Consider the following 16,528-nt stretch of genomic DNA (forward strand, 5'->3'; position numbering starts at 1 on the left):
ACATAAAGAACCGACTCCGAACACTGACTATTGAAGACAACTCTTACCACTCAAACCCACTCGAACCCATAAGCCGTCCGTGGCTGTGAAGGCATCCCAACGACCGAGTGATGGCCATCCGTCGTTTATAAGAGTATTCGTAATTTTTATCTTTAATATTTAGTGGACTGTACTCTTAATCGCATAAATTCCCAACAGATCCATCAATACGAATTGATTCTTGGCACCTCCTTCCGCCGAGCAACGCTCACGTGGGGAGTGGTGGCCCACCAGATCCTTAACAGGTGATCTGGTCCCCAATTAGTAAATTTGATATAAGATAACGATCTTCGGAAAAGCGCCGTCGCAGGCCTTACTCCGAGCCATTCTGTTGTCAGATAACCTGCCGATGTATCTGTTGAGATTGGTGCCTTTAAGAATAATAACTGTCTTGATTGTGTTTTTATCGCCGTATAATCTTTCAAGTATCTTTCATTCATTAACGTTAAGGTTTTCTTAGCATAGTATTTGCATGTTTTAACGACTCTCTCTCACTAACAACCATCGCGTTACGCGGGATCCATGTGCCGTTGTCAAGTGAAATCAGACAATCATTGATGATACTGTATTGATGCCGTGTTGACGTTCCGGGATTGAGAGTTCGCATACTATATCATAGTTGAGGTTGAATTAGTAATAAATTTATTAATACAGAAGTGGTTGTGTGATTCTTTCCTGAAGTCTATGCATAAGATCTGCTTCTGCGTTGAGATCTGAACTTGGTGACCTTAATAAACACACTAACACATACTCAGTAAATGTTAAAGCGATAACGGGGCGAACCGGGGACCTAAAATAAGCGAGAATAAGACGAACCTAGACAACGATGCCGAGTTAATCTAAGTTAATCTTGCATACTTACACCACACCTGCATAACTGCATAAGATTAATTGCCTTATTCCGATCGATAACCCACCCTCGTCACCGAGGCGGGGTCTGGTTATCATAACGACTGGCATTATCATAATTACTCCCACTCGCATAATTACTACAATTACCTCTCGAATTGGCATAATTAAATGTGCATAACTACATGATTAACATATTTCCGGATAATTACACATTTGGCCAAATTTCATTTGATTATTATTATTTTCACTGAATATTCATAACCCACATATACAACATAATAATTTCACCCACGCACGCATACAACACATCAAAATTTTCATACCCAACATATACAACAGTCCACACCCGAGACAGCTTTCCTTAGAGCCTAGTCTCACATGGGTTGGACCAGATGACGCCAAAAGGCGCCAAAAAAGGTGTCAGTTTTGTTGCCAGATAAAAGGATAAAAAACAAATTATCATATATGTTACTGGAAAACGAGGTTCCAATGGTTGTCATCAGGCGGAAGCCAGATCTGCCACCAGACTGAGTGGCAAGTGTGCAATGCATTGGTGGTTCAGTGGTAGAATTCTCGCCTGCCACGCGGGAGGCCCGGGTTCGATTCCCGGCCAATGCAACTTGTTTTTATTATATTTTTTTAAGTTCATAATTTGATAAAAGACAATGAATGCTCTTTTTCACGTGTTATGAAGAAGGGTAATTGCCCAAAGTCATCACCTCTATTTCATTTTGAGGCCACAATGTTATTGACAGTGCTTTTTGCATGGCTGCTAACGCATCAGCAATCACCAAGTGACGTTTTTTTCACTTGCATGGGAGAGAGATCACAGACGCACACAGAGATAACAACAATCACAACTGGGCAATGTGCACGAATACTTTTTCGTTTCAAATCTGATTGTAAATAAATAAAAATTAGAGACACGCAGTTTTTTGCGTTGAATCACGTGAGCAAAAGTGGTGCAGGTCGATACTCTTTGGTTCTTTCGGTAAAGTCACGTGGGTATAAAATAAAATAAAAAGGTATACAATTCCACCTGGAGACGGAAGCTTGTGTTGCCTCCGAAACGTCGTGATTTTTATTTTTTATTTTATTTGTATTTTACTTTTATTAATTTTAATATTGTTTTACCTACGTGACTTTACCGAAAGAACCTAAGAATATGAATACTTGCAGTCACGAAAGCTTCAGATCTAGATTGGTGCAGGTTGCTTGAGGCGAGTGTGCAAAGCATTGGTGGTTCAGTGGTAGAATTCTCGCCTGCCACGCGGGAGGCCCGGGTTCGATTCCCGGCCAATGCACACTTTTTATATAATTTTTTTAAAGAACGCATGTAGTCCTCAATTTTTCCCAGTGTTATACACTTCCACATGCGCTTCCTTTCCCATGTATTTTTCACTTTTTCGTTGCATTTTCTCCGGCAATGTCCATCACTTCTAATCGACGTCAGCCAATTATATGGTGATGCTGCTGGCTGAGTTTGGAGTGGTGCACAAAGCAAAAGTAACACCAAAGGCGGGGTTTGACTTCTATATTTGGGGAGTGGGGGCAGGAGTTCGCTCTCTGCCTCACACGAGGAATTGCAAGAGCATATGATTCATTTTAAAACGTACTTGTAAACTACTGAAAATAAATTAATAAATGTGTCCGGTTTGGGAGGAGCGATGCCCCCCAGACTCCACCCATAAGGAACACAAACCCACTCAAAACATTCGTAAATTATAAACACCGTGGCCTAATAAATAAATAAAAATAGCGATGTTCCGGGCAGGGTCCACGGCGCGAAACGTCATCAATTCATACCACGTGGGGGTTCGGACCGGGGTGGGGGCGGGGTCAAGAGTCAGGCTCGGGCAGGGCTCAACCTCAGGGGGTGTGGCCTAAGCGGAAGTGGGCGGGGCTGTTTTCACAAGGGGGCGTCACTAAAACTTGGAGGAGCGAGGCTCGGCGCGGCTAACGCCGTTAACTCGGGTGCAAGGGGGCGGGGCTATATTTAACGAAGGCGTGGCTAGCGATGAGAAGGGGGGCGGGACGTGCAAGCAAAGGGGGCGTGGCTCCCTTCGTATGGGCGGAGTCAGGGGCGAGGCCACGTGACTTCCCCCCGCGTCTCACCTCGCCTTCGCTCACTCCGCCATGTCGCTTCTCGTGGCTGTGAGGCGCTGCTCTTCGTCCGCCCTGCAGGCGCTGAGCCCGGGGCTCAAGGGGCTCCGCGGTTCCCCGGCCGCGCTCAACAGCCGTGAGTCGCTCTGCACCTCTTTGATTTGAGAGGTTTTTCGTCGTCGAGTTTTGGTGGTTCAACGAGCTACGGGCCCCGCAACGCCCTCCCTCAAGGGCGAAGCGGTCAGGCGAGGACAGGCGGTTAGCCGGCACTAGGCCTCGGTCGTTTGGCATTTCAAAGTTTGCTCCATTTTGCATGCTCCGTTTATATCGCGATAGTTTGTTGATGAGTTTCGAGGTGAAGGTTGGCTTGATGCGAGAGGTTTGGTTGCTGGGCTAGTGGGTGTTGGGAAGTATTGTTGATTCGTCGGCGCGTCGAATGGAGAGGGCGGCCATTTCACTGCGGCTGAGGCGGCGCCTAACTTATTACATTATTTAACAATTGTCTTTCTCGCGGTTAAATGTACAATTATAGGTTTAGCTGTATGACTAGCATTGCTCAAAAGCGTGCATTTTTTGCGATTGAATGATTCAAACATGCAATGTGCACGCAGGCGGTGCCTCATTTTTGTTGAGAACTGTAGTGAAAGTGCGCTTAGCAGTCATTTCACGTGAGCTGATTATAAATAAATACCCACAAAATTAAACTGTAGGTGGCTAAAATACAATCGTTATTTCATCGCGGAGATTCAAATGTCACTCAAGGGGATAGTGACCTCGTCGAGGGTTGACCTCTATGGGTCATAGTCACCCACACCAGTGCAAGGTCAGAGCAAGGTAACGGTGTTGGCCGACTTACAGTGGGAAAATGGCTTAACATCGTAACCGTAATTGTTAAAGTTTTTTTGTAAATTTAAATCTAAATTACATCTACTGCACAAAAGGCGAAGATTCGTCGACTGAAATGTATGCGTACGTCGACGAATCGTATACGGCGATGTACATCGATTTGTGATGAAGAATAGGTAATGTTGGATTCGTGTATACATTTTTCAAAATTATACAATATGTATCTAACATTTTAATCCAATTTGCACCTTGAACAGAACTGATACCATAAGAGTCGCGACCCACAATCATGGCAATTCATTCAACCATTACGTAATTATTAGGTAGTAGGAAGGTATTGAAGGGTTAATGGATGAATATGTAATAATCTCGTCTCGCTTGAGGAGATTTCTTACTATTTGTGTTAATTATATGGAAGTGCTACTTTTAGGCTTTTGCAACGAACGATACACGGCAAAGGACACGAGACGCACTCAAATATATAGAGTTAGCATATCGACAATGACCAATTATCGTGAATGGAATGTTGCAAATTCATCAAATGTATGGTATGTTGCAAAGTTTAAACCGGCTGTAGGACATTCAGTTAATGAATGCAATTACATACACATGACAAGGTGATGACAAGGTGATATCCTACTCGTAGTAATAGATTTAATACATCGTCTTGGTTCTTTCGGTAAAGTCACTTAGAAGGGAAGTAATAAAATAATAAAAATTAAACATTACTTCCCTTCTACGTGACTTTACCGAAAGAACCAAGAAGATGAATCCCTGCAGTCACGAAAGCTTTAAATCAAAATTTAGATTTAATACAGGTTTCAATTGTCTCGGCATTTTTTCAACATTTCTCTATTCTCCACCCGCCCTCCTTCCTTGCCCTGCCGCAGGTAGAGAATATGCCGCGGCCCCGCCAGCCAAGGCGGCCACGGCTGTTGTGGCCAGGGGCCGCATCGTGGCGGTGATCGGCGCCGTGGTGGACGTTCAGTTCGATGAGGGCCTCCCGCCCATCCTCAACGCGCTGGAGGTGCAGGGCCGCGACACGCGCCTTGTTCTCGAGGTGGCGCAGCACCTGGGTGAGCCCCCCCCCCATGCACCACCACCTCCTTCATCCATTGTTACTGCCACCACCACCCCAGCTGGCAGCAGCTGCAATTGTTGCCGCCACCTTCACAACCATCGCCACCACTGTGAGCACCGACTGCCTCAGTCCTTGCTGCTGTTGCCAACTTCTCTCCACCACCATCACAACAGCCGCTGTCACCACCACCACCTCCAATATCAGCACCAACTGCTTTCACTATCAGCGGCTACCTCTTCCACTGTCAGTCCTCCACTACCCTCGCCACCGTCACCACCACCTTGGCAATCACGACTATTGCCATCACTATCACCTCCGCTATAAACACCACCACTATTTCCACCATTGCCATCTCCACGGCTACCACTTCCACCACTGTCACGTCCACCATCACCATTGTCACCAGTGTCATGATGTGATGATCACAGCACAAAGTGGCTCGTGTTATACAGGGTAATGTTCCGTTTATCTTTTACCTGCCCTTGAGTCTCACAAAACTCCCAAAGTGTTGTAGATGAGGAAGCAGGCCTCTATATTATTCAATGACCTTAAAACCAGTAATCACATTCAAATCGCAAGCCTCTTGCAAGGGACGGGCACCTTGGGATGAAATGTGAAAAACCATACAAAAGCAATTCCTGGCAGTACACATTAACTTTAAACAAAAACATCCGTTATATTAATAAAAACTTTTGTTATATTCACCAAAATTCGACGGTTTTTTTTGTTATTTGTGCATTTTTGCACCATTGCCAACCCAGCGATATAGACATTTTACTTTCACCCATTTGTTGTAAACGAAACAAGCGACGACAATAGCATCCTGATATGGGGGGTACGGCAATGCAGTCGCCAGTTGTGATATGGGGAGCTGTCGCCGCGTGTGACGCTGCTGCTGGCTCATCCGGTTTTATCCAACGCGCTGTTGCCGGCCCACGTGGTTATGCGGCAGAGCAGTGTGAGCAGTCGAGTGAAGGTCACGTCCCAAGCAGCGCCCCCCCTCGATCGACAGCTGCGCCTATCCATTGTGCTTTCGTTTAACATTATTAGCCGCAGACGCTCACATCCGGCGATGAACATAAAATATCAACATTCTTCCGAGGCCTGATGTAAACATTATATTTCTGTAGCAGGTTATGCAGATTAAAATAAAACACTCGTGGCAATTAAAGTTTGTGAAATGTTTTACCTCCTGTAATAGCATGAAGGTGGTTGTGTTGACCTATATACACATCTGAAGGTTGTTTCCTGATGTATTTGTGTTTCTTGGATTTCTCATGTTTTTCCCACATGGACCATATTTAATTAAGGAATTTGTCGAACACTACAATGCAGAACTCGCCTGAAAGTCTTGAGACTTGGTGAACCGGTCCATGATAATGAAAGGGCTATCATTCAACGCAGCTGTGTATTACACATCGACGGGAGCAGTGTTGCGGTGGTTAGCGCGCTCCACTGGGGATGCCCATCGTGACACGTCCAGTTAAACACCGTTATAAATCCGAGATGAACCGAACTTGTGCCGCCTCTGTCCTGGTCGCCGCGTGCAGGTGAGAGCACGGTGCGCACCATCGCCATGGACGGCACGGAGGGGCTGGTGCGCGGGCAGGTGTGCCTGGACACGGGCACTCCCATCCGCATCCCCGTGGGGCCCGAGACCCTGGGACGCATCATGAATGTCATCGGGGAGCCCATCGACGAGAGGGGGCCCATCAGCTCCAAGCAGTGAGTGTCTGCCGCGACTGTTGGTTCCGTTTGACGAGATGAGCGCTAAAAATATTGACGGTAATATTTTTTAGTTTCGTCGTCAATGACTGAGATGGTGAAAATTGTTGCGCACCATGATGACCGCGACTACTGTGTAAAGGATGACTGGCGAAATTAACTAGTTGACTGATGATGTTATTAGGGATTTCAATGTACAGAGGTAGCTCAGACATGGCAAATGTGTGTATATATCTACTGTATGTATGTAAAAAGTGTACTGAAATCCACACCTGTGGGGCAAGTCAATGGAATTTCCACCACCAGTTCAGGGCCATTAATGAAAATGAGCCTGGTAGACTGATTTTTTTTGTTGAGGTGGCCGGTTTGCTCGAAGGATGATAGACATTCAAATAAGACTTGGTATCAGAAGCAAACGTTATGACTTTTTGAGCACAACCAATATGTTGGATCAATATTGAATTTCCTCCATAATTCTGGGAAGATGTGAACGTCACGCGATGCTGCAGAAGCCTTACCCTCCGGTGATGAAAAAAATTATGACTTTCGTTCTTCTGAAAGCCATGATGTAATGTTTTGTTTAAACTGAGGAGGGTTTGCGCTGGCATTATTTCACTCTTGGTGCAAGCTTTGTGATCGATGGCAGTGATTCTCATCCACTCCTAACTTCTTTTACCCACGTATATTTTGTATGAATCTCCGATTAGCAAGATTGACTACGTACGGTGCAAAATAACATTCTGTGGCTGTCTTTTTGGGTAGTGGTGGCAGAGTGGTTAGCACTGCAGAACAAACCAGGCGACTAAAGTTCGACTCCCGCTCATGGCCAACATTGACGATTATCTGAACCGGTTCCGGGTCTCCCAGAGGTAGAACTCAGTCTTAAATGCGTACCCGGTGCCGTGTGTAAACACCACTGGGGAGACAGAGGTGGCAGGGTGTGACGTCGGCCACCCACCCCTCCTGTGTGCCATGCCGGCCTTCATCGGTGCTCTGTGTTCACGTGTCTGTGTATGTTCACGTGTGCGTGCTGCGGTGCAGGTTTGCTGCCATCCACGCGGAAGCTCCTGAGTTTGTGGAGATGAGCGTGGAGCAGGAGATCCTGGTGACCGGCATCAAGGTGGTCGATCTGCTGGCCCCGTATGCCAAGGGTGGCAAGATCGGTGAGCCCATTGTGGGTGTGAGGATTGTAAAGCTTGGCTTTGAACTAAACTAAAATATTTTTTCTTTACCAGGTAAGGCCCACTGAGCTATAATATATTTCTTTCTCAAGCAACCTGGCCACACATGATAGATCAACGAAGTGGCTTATCACGTGATACATTTATAGCATCGAATCTACGACCACCTGCATATTTAGGCAAGGTAGTTAACATCTCGTCACTGTCGTGCCCAAATCGGTCATTCGACCTATTCCGGTCGAATAACCGAAGACCCATATTTGTCTGGCATGTGCAGCCATTTGGGGTGGTTCTGTAAGCAACTGACTCAATTGCAAGGTTTTAGGTTCAGTTCCCGGTAAGGTGTTCATTCACGTGCGACGTTGCTGCAAACTTCTAACCTCCGATGATGAGAAACATAATGACTTTCGTTCTTCTGAAAGCCGTGATGTTAATTTATTTTTAACTGAGGAGGGTTTTGCAGCTTTTTAATTCGATGCACGTTTTGCTTATCAACTTTCTACGGGAGTGGTTTTCAAATGTCAACACCTCGCATTCATACATGTGTGTTAATGTCTCTGTTTGGCTACGTGTTTGTGTACACATGCCATGCCTATGGAGTTGATCAAATCAGTGCTGTGTTGTGAGAAGTTGGCAGTGGTGGTCATGACTAAAGCTCAAATGTGCAATGTCCACCACTAGCTGTCCCATTGTAGGTTTAAGTGGGGGAGAGACTGATTTTGCCATAGTGCCCTTTTATCCAGGAAAGCCACCGAGTCCAGAGACTTATTTTAGGAGGTTCCTGATCATTTTTTGCAGACAAGGTTAATGTTGCTTTGCGTGTTTTTACCCAAGTAATTTGATAATTTGGCCAATTTGGATCTGGACGCTTGCACACATCTGCTGGTGTTAAGATAGTTATGGGATCTTTAACGCCCACTGGGAAGCAGACTGCATGTAATTTTACAGTTAATTACAAAAAAGTTGGTGATTTCTTGCTCATGTCAGCACAGAGGCGGTGCTTAATTCCCACTTAGAATGCAGAGTCAGTGGAAATTCCTTATTCTTGTAGCGGGGGTGGGGGGGTGAGTCTGTTGACCACTCTTTTCCCACCTCGCCATACGTGATGGTGGCAAGCGCACCACCGCTGGTCCCTGCCCGTGCTGCCCCCCTGACACGCGGCGTGACGTGGCGCAGGTCTCTTTGGCGGTGCCGGCGTGGGGAAGACTGTGCTCATCATGGAGCTGATCAACAACGTGGCCAAGGCGCACGGAGGCTACTCCGTGTTTGCCGGCGTCGGGGAGCGCACGCGCGAGGGCAACGATCTCTACCACGAGATGATTGAGTCCGGTGTCATCAACCTCAAGGACACCACCTCCAAGGTGCCGCCCTCCATCCTCCCCTCTCCCCCCACACCAAGCTTGATCAGCTTAGAGGGTACAACTTTAAATACAGTGATCTCTCGTTTATCGCGGTTAATGGGGACCGGAACCCCTCGCGATAGGTGAAAATCCGCGAAGTAGGATTGGCCCCCTAGGAATTTCCGTATATGTGTGTGTGGGTACCAGAATGTTTAAAATATGTATATTTATACTTTATATATATATATTTTACTTAAATCTATTTAATTATAAAACCTTAATATTATACATTCACTCTCTCTCATACGATACGTATTATGGTGTTCTACACTCACCAATGACAGTAGCATCTTGAGACTTGACTCCAGTAATGACGACGACGACGATGACAATGACGATGACAATGACGACGATGACAGACCTGTGCAGTTCGATGAATGTGATGATGAATGATGATGATGGTGTTACTGCACAGGTATAATGAGGCCTTTAAATCAGTTCGAAAAATCCGCGATGCACTGAGGCCGCGAAACTTGAACCGCGAAGTGGCGAGGGATTACTGTATAGGGGTGGGGGGGGGGGTAACCAGACAGCAAGTTACACACAAAGCTAAACAGTGAGCAGGACAAGTAAGCGGTTGATTAACCAGTCACCTTGGGTACCCAGAAATTAACTGAGGTAGCTGGTCAAATCGGCTTGTCAACCCGGCAAGGCAAAAACGGGCAGCTATCCAGCGAGCCAGGGACACGCAGACATCCAAGCATTCAAATGGTCACCCAGAAAAAGCAGGCAGGTCGCTAACCAGTCGGCTATATTGCCCAAAGCGACATCCAGTTATCAAACCAGCCACTCGATCCGCGTAGCTCATAATGACCTAGAAACCAGACGTCGGGTTAAGCCAGCCAAGTTAGCCACCCAGCCAACTACGCGACTGAACTACCCAACTCGCCGGGCGATCGGCCACCCCAATTGCCCAGGCAATCCAGCCAGCCAGGCAACCAGTTAGCCAGACAGCTGCTCACCCATTCAGCCATTCACAGACTTACCTTCTGCTCATTCACCCGTACATTCATCGCGCCCCCACTACCAGCCCCTTGTGATGATGCGATTGCTCACTCTTGTCGCTCGCTGCTCCCTGCAGGTGGCGCTGGTGTACGGGCAGATGAACGAGCCGCCCGGCGCCCGTGCCCGTGTCGCCCTCACGGGGCTCACGGTGGCCGAGTATTTCCGTGACCAGGAGGGCCAGGACGTGCTGCTCTTCATCGACAACATCTTCCGCTTCACACAGGCCGGCTCCGAGGTGCCACGGGAGCCGTGCGGCCCACACACACACAGCTGACGTGACACGGCTAATGTGACACAACTTTACGAGCTAATGTGTTGTAACACGCACACGGCTAACTCGAGCAATATAAAGCACTGACAATGATAACGTGAGAATACATAACGTAACTAATACTAACATGAACACAGAAAACATAGCTAAAGTTGCTCAACTAGGAACGAAATATAACCACCATACATCTACAGCCAACCTAATGTCCAAGACAACACCACTCGCATCGCACAACTGACACCACAATAATAAAACACAAGAATATAATTATTTATAACGTCTTTTGGAAACTCGTAATTTTACATTCCAGTTGGGTGCTCCGGTGCCATGTTGCTGTAGAAGCTATTCCCTCCGATGATGAGAAAAATTATGACTTTCGTTCTTCTGAAAGCAGTGATGTTAATTTTCTATAGCTGAGGAGGGTTTAGCAGCGGTGTTATTTCACCCTCTATGCAAGTTTTGCTTCACGTGTTCTGCTGCAGGGATCTCGAATATAAACATCCACATTTCTTTATATTGTGTGTGACACGTGCATGCCTCCGTGTTTAGCTGTGCGTGTACATGTGCTGATGTTTGTACACTCGTGTCCTGTGTTTTTAAATTCCGTCACAGGATTATTAACAACAGCGCAAGACGGCTAATGCAACCAACGACAATATAACACAATAATTAAAGCAAGGGACCCTTCTAAAAGAGAAGTGGGCCACTGATTTCCCTGTGATAATGCAGTGGCTATGGGAAGCTGTTGGTCGGGTAGTCATGGTGCTTTTGCAAACCTTTTTTTTGTTTCCGCTCCCCCACCCATGGATTGCACGCAGGTGTCTGCTCTTCTTGGGCGTATCCCCTCCGCTGTGGGTTACCAGCCAACGCTCGCCACGGACATGGGCACCATGCAGGAGCGCATCACCACCACCAAGAAGGGCTCCATCACCTCCGTGCAGGTGAGGCGGGGGGATGAGAGAGAGGGTGCTGCGGTGAGGGACGGTCGAATAAGGGGACGAGGAGGATTTGTGTAAGAGTCTGCGTACGGGAGTTGAGACTGGTCCTCCTTACGTGCGTACGTGAATGTGCTCTGCGTATGGTAGGCGTGTTGCAAGTACCTTTGGTATTGGCACCGTTCTTAGAGCACAAAGGCACCTCGGCAAGGTGCGTGCAACATCCCACTTGAGTCTACATGGGGGGCCAATAGACTCGCGTAGACGCCAAGGATGTACACTTGATAATCTCGCCATTTTCATAGCACAGACTCACAAAGGTGCGATGCTTTATGCCTTGTAAGCTTGAAATAACATTTCCGTCTAAAGTCTACTGCAGAACTGGCAGGCTGCGACACATCCCAGACAATGATTGACAGTGAGTTGTCTTTTTTGCCACGTGGGACGATCACCATGTGGCGCTGAACGGTGTTTTAATTTTATAAACTAAAATCGATCCTTCGCCTTCTTGGTGGATAATTTAATCATGGTACATAAGAAATATTTACGAAAATTGCAAAACCATATCTGAACGGTATCTGAAGGATGCTGTAACGAATGAGAAAACCTAAGCAGTTCAAATTATTTCCGAAACCAATTCGCATATCAATCACAGCAGCACGATGACGTAGGGAAGGGTGGGATGAATCGCCAACGCCCGCTGATGATTCACCGTTCCCTCACCCCTCCACCTTGACTCCACCACGCAGGCCATCTACGTGCCGGCTGACGACTTGACCGACCCCGCCCCGGCCACCACCTTCGCTCACTTGGACGCCACGACCGTGCTGTCGCGTGCCATCGCCGAGCTTGGCATCTACCCGGCGGTGGACCCCCTCGACTCCACCTCGCGTATCATGGACCCCAACATTGTGGGCCTGGAGCACTACGAGGTGGCTCGTGGCGTGCAGAAGATCCTCCAGGTGGGTGCCTCCCCCCCCCCCCCGCCCCACCTCGCTTGCTCGCTCTGTCCGGCTGTGGTTATGTGGTCAAGCTTAGAGGGACTGATCTTCTTGGTGCTTTCGGTAAAGTCACGTAGAAGGGAAATAATAAAATAATACAAATAAAACGTAATAAAATAATTCTCACGACGTTTCGGCCACAACGCAAGCAGCCGTCCTCAGGTGAAGAACAGGTCTGTCGGGGAGACTGTCTGAATGAAACACCACCACGCTTGGAGCGTATATTTAAGCTGGGTTGGAAGGGGGAGAGCGCCTTGACAAAATAATTTGCATATCAAGAGGAATTTAGCATATTTATGGGAAATGCAGATATGTGATTAGTACTACTTGCGAAATGCGTAGTAGGTGTGCGGGGGGTTTCAAAGTCATATTATGCCCTTGCATTATGCAGGATTAGCAGCATCAAAGGGAGGGGATAGGGGTAGCATTAATAAAGGGAAGGAATGTTAATAGTATGTAGCTGCAGTAACTAAACAACCACGTAAAAAACTAAAGTACATAGATAGAGGGACTGGTTGACTGAGAGAGAGGGCTTGGCTTAGCTGGTACATGGTGTTACAGCGCATGGCTGGTTTGGTTATGGGATAGGCGAGTGGCTTTTACAACTGCAGAACCCCCCCCTACCCCTGGCTCTGCTTGGCATTCAGCCAGGATTAGATGTCTTGCCTCACGGTTTGGTCCTGGCTTTATTTGCTAAACAGCGAGCCCACCCATACCGTGTGGCTCTGATGTCCCAGCGAATATGTTCAGCCACTTCGTCGAGCTGTCATTTGTGGCCAGGTCGCTTCTGAAAGAGAGGCCAAATAGCGCGGTGGGCTTCACCGCGTTAAAATAAACATTTGAGTAATTTGCTTACCTTTCTGATACTTTACACTCCTATGTTTTTGTTTTGTTGTAATTTTCTGACCCGCCCCTACGGGACATTTGTGAAAAAGAGCTTCATAGCTCATCATATTCCTCCGGTATAAATAAAGATTCTGATTCCTAATACACGGGGGGTGGGGGGGTATGAGCTCTTGCTGGTTACAAAGCCAAGAATATGGCAAGGGCGAGTTGATTTAGCAGGATAGCTGTTGTACGGTTTTTGGCCGGTCGAAAATGCTCGTTTGATTCTCGCCACTCGCCACTCCTCAGGACTACAAGTCCCTGCAGGACATCATCGCTATCCTGGGTATGGACGAGCTGTCGGAGGAGGACAAACTGACGGTCGCTCGCGCTCGCAAGATCCAGCGCTTCCTGTCGCAGCCCTTCCAGGTGAGGGGGGGGGGCGATTGCTGCCCATCGTGATGGGGGAGGAAACATCCCCCTAAAGATCTACATTAAATAGCTCTTTATTGTATGTGTGTGATTGTAAATATTGTGGCTTGGCTCTCCAACACACCGGTGTGCTGTACTAGTGACGAATTGGCATGTACTGTTTACATGACAACCCTTACTAGTTGGCTGAGGCGGGTTTTAATGACACATTTACGCAATCTAACCCAAAAAACCTCCTGAATATTGGTCGCGAAAGCCTACGTGTTAAACTGATGTGTGTCTGCAAACGATTCAACGGCCGTCTGGAACGTTCTTCCAATAATCGGAAGCCACTGAAGCCGCAATTTAAAAACCAGATTGAAAACTTGTTTTTTTAGAATTACTTTTTGTGTTGAGTTTGTCTTTCCCCCGTACCTCCAATGAGCATAGTTGGCTATGGACGGTGCAAAATAGGTTAAACATACATACACTTTCTCCGCGTGTTGCAGCAGTGCTTAGCGCGTTGCTCTGAACGTCGCAACATGGGTTAGATTACTGGCCACAGCAAATGGTCGTGAACACACGTCCTGGTGGGATGCCTCCTCCCCTCACATTCATGAACTCGCACTAACTAGTGCGGTGAAGTATGTTAGAACAACTCCCATGCCATGGCTGTAACATTTACGTGGTTGTGTTAAAAATGGTCGTTGCAAAAAAGTTCAATTTTGTTGGTTATTTGTTATACACTTCATCCATTATCTTTGTTTTCAGTTTTCTGAGTGTTGTATTTTTACCCAATTCTAAAAGTTAATTAAGTGGTCCTGGAAGAAAAAAAACTAGATTTTTTGCATGTATTAACATATCCTGCAGTGTCTCAATTGGAGCACTTTGCAATCCACTTGTGACGATTGCATCATCTCCTCCACAGATGGTCACACAGTGAACCGAAATACTTTTTGTCAGCCCCTTAAGCTGCCTGCTGTCAACACAAAAGCCTAACTCTAGACAACGGGATGTATTGAGTTGTACCAAGTTTGCCAGGACCGCATCGCCCCTGAATTGAGTTGCTTGAGCCCAAGGCTGACGCTATGTACGCGTGCCTCTGTCGCAGGTGGCCGAGGTGTTCACAGGCCACCAGGGCAAGCTGGTGCCTCTCGCGGACACCATCAAGGGATTCAAGATGATCCTCGGAGGTATGACTTCACTGCCTCCCCCCCCCCCCGTGTCTGTCTGTCTGGTTTACTCAATTTGTCTCCTTGCCGCACTAGGCAGTCTTGCGCGATGCGTGCGGTTTCTTTAGTCCAGTGCGCGCCGATTTTAGGAATGGCTCATGCCGAGAAAAGGTTGCCTGATGTTATCGTGAAGAGGGAGGTCGTGATGGGTGGACGCGGATGCAGGTCAGAGGGGGGAGGGCAGATAATTGATGGACTTTGGTGTGGCACCCAGAGGCTGGTGAGGAAAGGGGATGACCCCCGTCGTGTGCCGTGTGCCGGCCTTCATCGGTGCTGCTCCCGAACAGCACTTGTCCCAACAACATGTAAAGGCTATATATGGGGAACGTTTTTCTTATCAGTCCCGTGGTGGGAAACTGTAACAAAGTAATTGGTGTTAGCGTTCCTCATTAAAATTACTTTGCAACAGCTGCACAATCTCATGTGGGAATTTGGTGGCCGCTTTACCTTGACCCCTGCATCATATTATTTAATTATCAATGTGGTGGCTTTGGCTTGAGCCATAAGTTAATGATTACCAGACTTCATCCTTGACCCTTTTATTACGTGTACTCATTAATGGACAAGACCACCAGCTTACTGTGCGCGATAATGTAGTCTAAGCACAGTTTAGCCAATTCCTGATTTGGAAGCAGCATTAATGTTGTGTGGTCGATTACTCTTTAAAAAAGACATGGCAAATAGCCCGACAGGCCAGGCCCAGCGTGATGCGGCTGATACTGTTATCAAGTCCCATTATCAGGGAGATCTTTTTTCCCCCAACTATATTAGTCAAGTAATTGCACTGTTGAATGAGTTGATTCTGAGTTGATTCATTGATTACTTCATCTGATTGCACAGCTCCAGTGCTTGACCTCGCAGCGAGTTCTGATTGTTACTGGAACACTTTTAATGTTCTTAAAGTTGTATGTATATTTAGGTATTTTAACAAAAATTACGTTTGCAAAGGTCAAGTTTGGGACACACTTTTAAATGCGGTTTGTGTAATAGATATATTTTCAGATTCCTTTTTTCTAAGCCGTGCTCTGAAGATTTCTTGTTTCGTTATCGAGCAAGGCGCCGTATACAAAATAACGATTGCGTAATTGATTGGCACGCGCGTGTATGTGACCCCCACAGGTGAGATGGATCACCTCCCAGAAATCGCGTTCTACATGGTGGGGCCCATTGAGGAGGTTGTCACTAAGGCCGAGAGGTTGGCCGAGGAGCAGCAGCAGGCACTGTAAATTGTCCACTTGGTTCGCCAGCTCTTAATGATTACGCAAAACTCCTCGGGATAGAAAAACAGCTGCACTTGTCACTTGCAATTAGGCACATTTGTACAAATGTGTGTTGGCAGCGCCGCAGTCTCCACAGCCTCTCTGCTTTCGTGTTGTCCAAAAAAATAAAGTTCCCTTTATTGTGAAATTTGTGCGAGTGTTTGTGGGAGCAGTGTGCTGGGGGGGGGGGCGGTAGTTTGTGCTGCGAAGAAGGGTCATTGTTCAAACGTTATGTAATACAGAGACTCCTCTACTTACAAACATTCTACTTATGAACTATCAGACACAAAGAAGTCCGTCTGTGTGTCCAGTTGGCTGTTTGGACAGTCGTAAATTCAATAGATGGCGGTGGTGGCAACTAC

At 47.0% G+C, this 16,528-nt stretch overlaps 1 protein-coding gene and 5 non-coding genes across 6 annotated transcripts; all 6 read left to right on the forward strand.

Moving 5' to 3' along the window:
• Positions 1 to 1,438: 1,438 nt before the first annotated feature.
• Positions 1,439 to 1,509, forward strand: TRNAG-GCC (transfer RNA glycine (anticodon GCC)). Its single transcript has one exon. It is a non-coding gene; the product is annotated as a tRNA-Gly (tRNA).
• Positions 1,510 to 2,124: 615 nt separating this feature from the next.
• On the forward strand, positions 2,125 to 2,195 carry TRNAG-GCC (transfer RNA glycine (anticodon GCC)). The gene has a single exon. It is a non-coding gene; the product is annotated as a tRNA-Gly (tRNA).
• Positions 2,196 to 2,975: 780 nt separating this feature from the next.
• ATP5F1B (ATP synthase F1 subunit beta) lies at positions 2,976 to 16,314 on the forward strand. The gene is made up of 11 exons (XM_078881679.1): positions 2,976 to 3,130; positions 4,731 to 4,916; positions 6,472 to 6,646; positions 7,688 to 7,809; positions 9,004 to 9,188; positions 10,309 to 10,467; positions 11,322 to 11,444; positions 12,188 to 12,400; positions 13,574 to 13,693; positions 14,787 to 14,868; positions 16,027 to 16,314. The coding sequence occupies exons 1-11, from the start codon at positions 3,028 to 3,030 to the stop codon at positions 16,131 to 16,133; spliced, it is 1,575 nt and encodes a 524-aa protein (XP_078737805.1). The 5' UTR covers positions 2,976 to 3,027; the 3' UTR covers positions 16,134 to 16,314.
• Positions 7,165 to 7,240, forward strand: LOC144951516 (small nucleolar RNA SNORD59). Its single transcript, XR_013640505.1, has one exon. It is a non-coding gene; the product is annotated as a small nucleolar RNA SNORD59 (small nucleolar RNA).
• Positions 8,207 to 8,281, forward strand: LOC144951515 (small nucleolar RNA SNORD59). The gene has a single exon (XR_013640504.1). It is a non-coding gene; the product is annotated as a small nucleolar RNA SNORD59 (small nucleolar RNA).
• Positions 10,852 to 10,925, forward strand: LOC144951514 (small nucleolar RNA SNORD59). Its single transcript, XR_013640503.1, has one exon. It is a non-coding gene; the product is annotated as a small nucleolar RNA SNORD59 (small nucleolar RNA).
• Positions 16,315 to 16,528: the final 214 nt, after the last annotated feature.

The sequence above is a fragment of the Lampetra fluviatilis genome, chromosome 62 (genome assembly GCF_964198595.1).
Source record: "Lampetra fluviatilis chromosome 62, kcLamFluv1.1, whole genome shotgun sequence".
NCBI lineage: Eukaryota > Metazoa > Chordata > Hyperoartia > Petromyzontiformes > Petromyzontidae > Lampetra > Lampetra fluviatilis.